This window comes from Elaeis guineensis, chromosome 10 (genome assembly GCF_000442705.2).
Source record: "Elaeis guineensis isolate ETL-2024a chromosome 10, EG11, whole genome shotgun sequence".
NCBI classification, from domain to species: Eukaryota; Viridiplantae; Streptophyta; class Magnoliopsida; order Arecales; family Arecaceae; genus Elaeis; species Elaeis guineensis.
In genome coordinates, this window is record NC_026002.2 from 18,854,606 (window position 1) to 18,864,198 (window position 9,593).

General features: G+C 45.5%; 1 protein-coding gene across 1 annotated transcript; it reads right to left on the reverse strand.

Annotated features, from left to right (window-relative positions):
* Positions 1–4,092: 4,092 nt before the first annotated feature.
* On the reverse strand, positions 4,093–6,661 carry LOC140852242 (agglutinin-like). Its single transcript, XM_073245219.1, has 4 exons — positions 6,409–6,661; positions 6,266–6,321; positions 4,604–4,834; positions 4,093–4,517 (listed from the first exon to the last, which is right to left on the reverse strand). The coding sequence occupies exons 2-4, from the start codon at positions 6,266–6,268 to the stop codon at positions 4,203–4,205; spliced, it is 549 nt and encodes a 182-aa protein (XP_073101320.1). The 5' UTR covers positions 6,269–6,321; positions 6,409–6,661; the 3' UTR covers positions 4,093–4,202.
* Positions 6,662–9,593: the final 2,932 nt, after the last annotated feature.

The window sequence follows — 9,593 nt, forward strand, 5'->3', positions numbered from 1 at the left end:
TCTTGATATTACTATATGATGATAAACATAACTGTCTATACTCATTTGTAAGGTTTGGCTCTAATAATCGTTTTGTTAGGATTTGACGCCTCGAGATTCAGCCCACATTGACCCCACAGCGAGGTTCGCGGCGAAAAACGGAGTCCAACGAGATCAAGATCACCTGAAACGGAGCTCGGATGGAGGAGATACGAGCTTTTGAAGTCGGCACGAGAATCGAGGCGGCGGAGGACCGGCGGCGGGCGGCAGCGGCGCGGCCGCAGGCGGCGGCGCGCGGGACGCGGGACCCAGGCCCAGGCCCGCGCGAGATGCGCGACCCAGCGGCCTGCTGGCCCTTGCCCCGGTCCACTGTGGACCGGGTGGTCCACGGCCCGGCCTGTGGACCACGTGGGCGTTTCCCACGCGTTTCTCGCGGTCCACGACACTATTCCGTGGACCGGAGCGCGATCCAACGGCATGGGTGGTTTCCGGTCTTGATCCGACGGTCCAAGGGGTTTTTTGGCTTTGTTTAGGACTCCTAATCCCTCTCTAATCAAGTTTAAAGAGTGTTTAAGCCTTAAAAAGGCCCTGTGGTAACAGAAGAGGTGTGGTTTTGTGTTTCTCACCGTACGAAGGCCGTACGACCCCGAGAAGAGAGAGAGAGGCGAGGGCGCTGTGAGAGAAGGAGCAGGAGGCTTCTGGACAGCAGTCGTCAGACTCTTCAGGGGTTCAGGGGGGTCTCCAAGAGAGAGAGAGCTTTTGTGAGGGAAACTTCATGTGAGAGAGAATTGGGTGTACAAGGGTTGAGGGTGAGGTCTCCTCTTGTAAAATTTTCTTTTCATAGTGAAGTTTGCATGCCCCGTGGAGGCGAGCCCTTTTGTGGCTGATCCACGTATTTTGATTGTTTTTCCTTTTGTTTTGTTTCTTCTTTCTTCCTGCTGCATCGCGTGGTACTGAAAGGGTCTTGGGAGGTGGTGTCCTGGCCAGACATCCACCCAACAAGTGGTATCAGAGCAAGGCGGTACAAGGACGCAGATTGCAGTGGTGGTGAGCAAGACTGAAGATGGAGAAAATAGGAACAATCAAGATGGAGATCAACAAGTTCGATGGTAAGAGCAATTTCTCCTTGTGGCAGGCAAGGGTGAAGGACGTACTCATCCAACAGGGGTTAATCGAAGCTCTCTTGTGCGATGAGAAGCCGACCACCATGGAGGTGCGGGATTGGAAACGGCTACAGATGCAGGTGGTGAGTACCATCCGCATGTACCTGACGGATGAGGAGGTGATCCATGTGCTGAGCGAGACTTCCCCGACGGTGCTGTGGTCGAAGCTCGAGGAGTTGTACATGGCGAAGTCTCTCACCAACACTCTTTTCCTCTGGAGGCAGTTTTACCAACTGCGGATGACTGAGGGACAGAGCGTGCAGGAACATCTGAGCCACTTCTAGAAGATCCTCACCGACCTTCTCAGCGTTGGTGAGAACGTTGAGGAGAAGACCAGGGCGCTGGTTTTGCTGGCGTCGCTTCCTTCTTCGTACGAGTCCTTGGTGACTGCTCTTCTAGTGGGGAAGAGCACTATCAAGATGGACGAGGTCACCGCGGCGATACTCCAGAACGAGGTTCTCAGGAAGGAGAACCCAGCTTCGAGCTCAGGTGTCGATAGTTCAGCTTTGGTGGCTTCTGGAGGTGCAGGAGGCGGTAGACGGAGCGACAGGAGATCGCAACGAGGACGGTCTAAGTCCAGGAGGGACTTGAGCAAAATCAGGTGTTACCGGTGTGAGGAGTTGGGGCATCTAGCCAGAGATTGTCCTCAACTGAAAAATCGGACGGTGGCTGTTGTAGCGACGGCCGGCAGTGATTCAGATGGAGATGTCCTGGAGATATCTGACGAGGTATCTATTTCTTCCCAGCAGTGGATATTAGATTCTGCATGCCCCTATCATGTGTGTTGCAGAGAGGAGCAGTTTGACTCCCTGGAGAACAGTGAGAGCACTGTATATCTGCCGAATGGATCGAGCTGTGCGATCAGAGGCATTGGGACGGTCAGCTGGAGGACACATGACGGTGCAGTGAGGAGATTGGGGGAAGTCCGATACATATCCGATTTCAGGCAGAATCTTATCTCACTTAGCAGACTGGATTCGAGAGGCTACAGGACGGTAGCTGGTGGAGGAATCCTGAGGGTGCTACGCGGCGATAGGATTGTGCTGGAGGGGAAGAAGGGGAGCAGAGGACATTATTACCTGGCAGGGAGCCCAGTGCGAGGTGGAGCATCGGGAGCCAGGTGGAGCCCAGAGCGAGATGGAGCTCCAGGAGGCGGATCGGGCACGAGACAGGAGACTCGGGAGGACGAGAGGCGACGTCGCAAGGTAAGATTCCTATTGCCGCAGGATGATGCCTCGAGCAGGTCTCAGGTCAGGAGGAGCACAGCATACGATGGAGATGGGATCGAGCAGCCTGGCTCGACTCCCATGTTTGCCCATCCATGATCAGCAGGCGATTGCCCCAGGACATGGGGGCGCGGAGATCCAGAAGCTCTCGGAGTTTGAAGGAGGCCGAATATCGAGTCGAGGTGGAGATTGTTAGGATTTGACGCATCGAGATTCAGCCCACATTGACCCCACAGCGAGGTTCGCGGCGAAAAACGGAGTCCAACGAGACCAAGATCACCTGAAACGGAGCTCGGATGGAGGAGATACGAGCTTTTGAAGTCGGCATGAGAATCGAGGCGGCGGAGGACCGCCGGCGACCGGCGGCGGGCGGCAGCGGCGCGGCCGCAGGCGGCGGCGCGCGGGACGTGCGTCCCAGGCCCGCGCGGGATGCGGGACCCAGGCCCCGCGGGACGCGCGACCCAGGCCCAGGCCCGCGCGGGACGCGCGACCCAGGCCCAGGCCCGCGCGGGATGCGCGACCCAGCGGCCTGCTGGCCCTTGCCCCGGTCCACCGTGGACCGGGTGGTCCACGGCCCGGCCTGTGGACCGCATGGGCGTTTCCCACGCATTTCTCGCGGTCCACGGTACTATTCCGTGGACCGGAGCGCGATCCAACGGCATGGGTGGTTCCTGGTCTTGATCCGACGGTCCAAGGGGTTTTTTGGCTTTGTTTAGGACTCCTAATCCCTCTCTAATCAAGTTTAAAGAGTGTTTAAGCCTTAAAAAGGCCCTGTGGTAACAGAAGAGGTGTGGTTTTGTGTTTCTCGCCGTACGAAGGCCGTACGACCCCGAGAAGAGAGAGAGAGGCGAGGGCGCTGTGAGAGAAGGAGCAGGAGGCTCCTGGACAGCGGTCGCCAGGCTCTTCAGGGGTTCAGGGGGGTCTCCAAGAGAGAGAGAGCTTTTGTGAGGGAAACTTCATGTGAGAGAGAATTGGGTGTACAAGGGTTGAGGGTGAGGTCTCCTCTTGTAAAATTTTCTTTTCATAGTGAAGTTTGCATGTCCCGTGGAGGCGAGCCCTTTTGTGGCTGATCCACGTATTTTGATTGTTTTTCCTTTTGTTTTGTTTCTTCTTTCTTCCTGCTGCATCGCGTGGTACTGAAAGGGTCTTGGAAGGTGGTGTCCTGGCCAGACATCCACCCAACACGTTTTGTTGATTTCATGGGAATTAGCAAACAAAATATCTATAACAACAAATGAGGAAGATTTGTCATAGAATCCCATAATATTGATTCTAAGATGCCATCTAATTGACTGCACTATAAATATGAGAAATCTTAAAAGAGAGCAACGAACACAATAACCGCTAGCAATCTGGTAGAAGAGGATGGAGTCTGATTTCGGCCGACAATGGATTTGACAGCCTTTTAATAACTAACTATTAGGCAATCTCCCTCCAAGCAAATATTAGGTCATCCTCAATGTTTGAAAAGCATACATCAGCCCTCCCGACACCGCACGCAATTCCACCATCAGAACGATAGTATCATAGATCCTAACGTGAGGCATCTTAGTTTACTTCAGCTCTTATCACGCTCACCAACACTTGTGTACTGGCTGAATCTGAGTAAACTTGGGAAAAATAAGCACTCACAATCGTAAGTTTCAAAGTGAAATTCCTTAAATGATAACATCAAGGATGAATTTATATCCATGAATTTATCATGGGATACAATTAACTCACTTCAGGAAGTCTACATCAAGACTTGTTTTGCATGCAGTAGTCGAAACAAGGAGGGCATTGGCAACCATGGAATGGGACACATGAAAGAAAGATCAGCCAAACTTCTGGCTTTCTACTCCACCGCATGATAATAGCGTGTGAAATCAACTCGTTCAGGTTTTGGCCCGAGATGATGTCTAGCCATGGACTTGATATATATGCCAATCGCATGAAGATGACGGCTATCAGAACGCCCATGGAACCCCCCAAAACTAACACCAGAGGGAATATTGAAACAGAAGGGTGTTCCTTCCTCTGTACCAAAGGGTCCATATGTGGCTTTGTTGGTGCCAAAACTAAGTGACCTTACAACAGCTGCATTGCTTCCTGTCAGGGGCCCATAGTATCCCTTCACCATGGTGAGAGTCTCCCAGGACTCCAAATTAACCTGCAGCATGCAAAGCAGCTTGGTGCAGTCATGCATGTTTATCCTATCAAACATGAGATGTGTGAATACTTCCTGAAGTTGCTTACACAATCAAATGTATCTCCATCTCCCCCATGCCTATGAGCCATAAAAAATAACCCTGCTGGGGTAGTATATCCCATTTGGATGGAGTTGATGGCATCTCCATGAGAAATTAGAATTTGCTTGATCTTACAATTTAGCACCTCATCCCAAACCTCAAGTCCAAGTGAAAGATTCCCTCGGACACCAAGCTTAATAACAATCTCTCCACCGGCCACTGCTGAATTTATGATAGACTGGCATAATAAATCGAGATTTATCAAAAAAAAAAAAAAAGGAAAGAGAATCACATTGTTTTGTATTAAGATCTGTAATTAAATTCCTGTTAAGAAAACAGTAACATGATATTGACTTACAAGAAAATCTAGCTAGAATTTAAAAATTGAGTGGAAAGAAAAATGATTTTGGCTGCATAGAAAAAAATAACATATGCACATAGGAGAACAGTTTAAATTCATCCAGCCAATAATTTCATGCTTCAAAGTTCTTTTGATCATTCCCTCAAACCTACAAATGTTATATGCACTTCATTTTATTGTAAATGTGTAAATCGTGACATCCTTCATTGGTAACTACATGATATAACATTTATTGGAATTTGGTGCATTTAGACATATCCTTAAAAACTTGATCACCTCCTAGATGTGGTCTTTTCTCATCAGTCAACTCATTAACATAAAACAAATCCCTCCTCCCCTGCCTCTGCCCCTACTAAAAAAAAAAAAAAACATAAAAAAAAAACTCTAAAAAAATGGATCAGAATGGTTTCAATTGACACTCCTTAACATAGGTTCGGCATAAAGTTTACAACAATGTTGTTCTTCTGTTCAGTAACGAACTAAAAGCTACACTGCTATACTACTTGTAGTTGTTATTCCCAGAAACTCCATCAGAAATAATTGGTAAGGCCACACTATAGAGTATTAATTTAAACCTGCCAAAGGGAAACATACCTTTTTGTGAAGCCGTGTAAGTTTGGAAAATGGATTAACAGAATAATCTCATTGTTTTGTATTAGCCTCTGTAATCCATTAAATAATATGAGATTTAATCATAACAAAAATCTTGGATCTAAAAATCAGAATGAAAGAAAGAATGGATTTGGCTTGGAGGCCCCTATTTTTGGGTGAAAGGGAGGGGAACTCCCCCATCAATTTCTTTAATAAGCCCTAGTACTTTATTATATAAATGAAAAATAAATTGTAACAAGTAATTATGTTGCTTTCTCCATACTCTTTAATTGGAAATTCTGAGTTTAAAGTCAAAATATTTAGGAGGCATGAGGAGATGAAGGAAAAGAGCATGTGAACATGAGAGGATGAAAATACTCATGTAGCCAAAAATTTCATGCTTCTAAGGTTTTTGGTTATTCTGACAAACCTATAATAATTATATGTAATTTATTTTAGTGTACATGTATATATATGGCATCCTCTGTCAGCTGCTATTACAGGCACCAACTACTAGAAATTGTTGGTGCATCTAAACACATCCTAATTAGAAACTTGATAACCTCCTAGATGTAGCTCTTTCTTACGAATGAAATCATTAATATAGAATAGATTTTTAAAATTTTTGCCCCCTTAGAAACCCACACTCTTAAGAAATAGATCTTTACAGAATGGATTCAATTTGCACCCCTACTCTAGCTTTGCTTTAAAGCTTACCATCTGAAGGTGTTCTCCTTCTCACCCAGGATCTAAAAGCTACGTTGCTATACTAGCTGCAGATATTGTGACCAAAAACTCCGTTAGAAACAATTGGTAAAGCCAAAATAAAGACTATCTAAAACTTCTAAAGAGAGATTTACCTTTTTGTGTGGATGCCGGAGGAAACCATGTAAGCTTGAAAAAAGGAAAGAAACTTGAGCTTATATAGAGATATCAACATTGTAGTTGGCTTTTTATATTGTCATGTCATCGTTTCTTTAGATAAAGGTACCTTAGTGATCGAGTTTATTCTCCAACAATGAATAGTTCTTCTTCCACCAAAAAAAAAAAAAAATCTTGAGTTTAACATGTGTGAGGATCTACTCACTAAAGTGAAAATAAGTCTACTCTCACCAGATTTTTTTCTTCTTCTTCTCTGTCTTCCTTTTTCCGGCCTCTTTGCTAAGCTCAACTGTAGTTATCACTCTCATCCTAAGATGTTTTCTCCCCCCTTTTCTTTAAGATTTTCATTGGTCTTTGGGTGGGTAAGGTTTAAGCAAGCACATCATGCTACTATCTTTCCATTTTAGATATTTTTAACAAATCATTTTAGGTCATCTTAGTATCTTTCCATAAATAATATCCAATATTTCTTTGTGATGGGGTTGCCACCACTAGAATTCGAATCTTGGTCCTTTCACACAATAAAGAAATGCCAACCCGATAAGATAAAGCGTGGTTGGTAACATCCAACAATCATTGTGGTAAAATATTTATCATTGGCAGATATCCTCAAAATTTGAAAAGAAATGATAATGGCTACATGAATTTGAATTGGGGTTTGACCTAATAGCTACAACCCTTTTTACTAACCAGAGATTCTGGTTCAATTCAATCTAGACCTAGGTAGCTTACAGTGAGTTATTCTCTCTTCCTTTATCTAAAAAAAATTATTCTTTGTTTTCTTTTTTTTTTTTTCGAAACTGCATCTTCTAATTTCTAATTTAGAAAATCTTTGTAACAATGGATGGGGACTTTTGTAGGTACAATTGAGTAGCAAGTGACTTTGGAGGTGATCTGACCAGATGAGATGGTTGCATGCAGTGAGGATGGTATCACATTCTATGCTTTGCGAGTTATTCTTATTCTCAGTTAAAGGTTAATACGAGCCTTCCACGAAGAATAATTCCAGATGTTCCCAATAAAAGCAAACTTCATTGTGGCTGATAAATGCTATCTCTTGCGGATTTCGAAATATGCCCACCAATAGGTCTACACAATTAGTTGGCAATGGCAAGAGGGAAGGGAACTGTGAGTCTATTCTAATTATATTATTGGCTAGGTTCTGATTTATTTTCCCCTAAAGAAATGATAAGTTCATGTAAATATGAATTTAATTGGAGGAGGTTAGCTGGAAAATCTTGTGCAAATATGGGTAGATAAATAACTTTTGCAAGGTATGTTTGTCATATCTGGCCTCAAGATTAGATTTTTTTTTAAAACAAAAAAATTCTTCTTCAATGCCACCATTAAAGTATTGTTAATTGTTTATTTATTTATTTATTTGGGTCCCTTACAATAAGTGCTAAATTCATTTATTTTGAGGATTAATTAGACGACTCGATCAACTTTCCATCGCCTCGAATTTATTCTCTATCAACGCTTGATACATTACTTTACCTTGGTGGGATTATAAAATGATTATAGTAAGCAAGGGTGGCTCAAATGTACTGTTCCAGACCTAGAAAGTACATAAAGAGTTCATATAGAGGTAGCTCGTAAGAAGCCGTCTTGTCTTGTTTCCCCTCTGTTCGGATAGGGGCAAAAAGATACCTTGGGCAAAGGATTTTGATCTCTAGATTCTATGAAATAAATTTTTATCTTATTTCACCAAATAGAAAGAAATAGATCTATTTTGCAATCTTAAATGGTGTTTGCATAAGGATTTTTTTTCCAAATCCAGTAGTTAGAACATTGATGTCATGAATAGTAAGCTCTTTATTTTCCATACTTCACGCCTTGGCACAACGACAAGCATCGACAACCATGGAGTGTTTTTCACATCAAGAAGCCACGGGCCTGACATATATACCAACTGCACGAAGATAACCGCTATCATCACAATGACCATGGAACCCCTCAAAACAAAGACCAGGTGGAATATTGAAACAAAAGGGCTTTTCCGGCTCCATGCCAATGGGTCCTGTTGCGGCCAATCCCCCATCGTCCGATCGTCGATATCACACACCTGCAAGAAAGAGTCCTCGCAAATCAGAGATGCCTCCGGTGGAGACCCTCCGACGGTCAAGTCAGAGAAGAGACTAGGCAATAGTGAAAAATCAGGGGCTCAGCGAGAGAGAGAGAAAGAGAGCTCAAGAGCTTAGAGGCGCTCCTCAAAACTTAGCCCTTAGGACTTGAAACTCATCAATATTGTTGTCTTACCCCGTTTTATAATAGAATGCGGTATGGTCCCATCATTAATGGTGCAGACAACTGAAGAGTTATCAAATCATCGGGAGCTGTCAAATCGCCGTGGACTGTCAGGTCATTAATCTATGTCCTTCATAGGACAACGCCCCACGGTGGTTGTACGGCATTTGGACGGGCTGGCCGACTGTATGTCGGTATTCGGCTGCCGAGTTATCGGGTGGTGACTCAGAGATACCGTCGGCTGATCTGGTGCCTTGTGGAAGTCGGACGTCGGCTGCCACCCCCGACAGTAAGTCGGTGATATGGGTTCGGTCGCTCGATCAGTCGGGAACAATATAGGTCTGTTCAGCCGGCATACCTTCAGTCGGACATTGTCGGCAGTCATTGTCGGAGTCGTTGTTGGTTCGATCGGTAGAGTCATCCGTCGGTTCGGTCGATAGAGTCGGGCATCGGTCGGACCGGTCCGAGGGTAAGTCGGCGTACGAAGGTCAGTCGGTATATCCCAACAGTTGTCCCCCCACTCTTGAGTCCGATGTCGTGTTGGCACGCGTGAACACGTGGGCGACGGCTTCGGGCGAAAGGAGTGGTTTTCCGTCACGTCTTGTCCCGACTCTGACGACCGTATCAACGAACGATCCGATGTCAGTCGTCCTGACTGTAGGTCGAGCGTGCATGTCGGGTCGGATGTCGGCCAACCTCCGAACGTAGCATGACACGATCATTTCGTAGAGTCTGATAGGCGAGTAGAGTCCGATGTATTTGGATAGCATAACATGACAAGTTGAATATCCGTTGTCCGGCCCTTGGTCGGACGTGCACGTCGGGACGTATGATAAATGTGGCAAGCCGAATATCCTTCGTCCGATCGTGACCAAGTCGGTGTGTCGCAAGTCGAATACCCATTGCCCGGACCTTG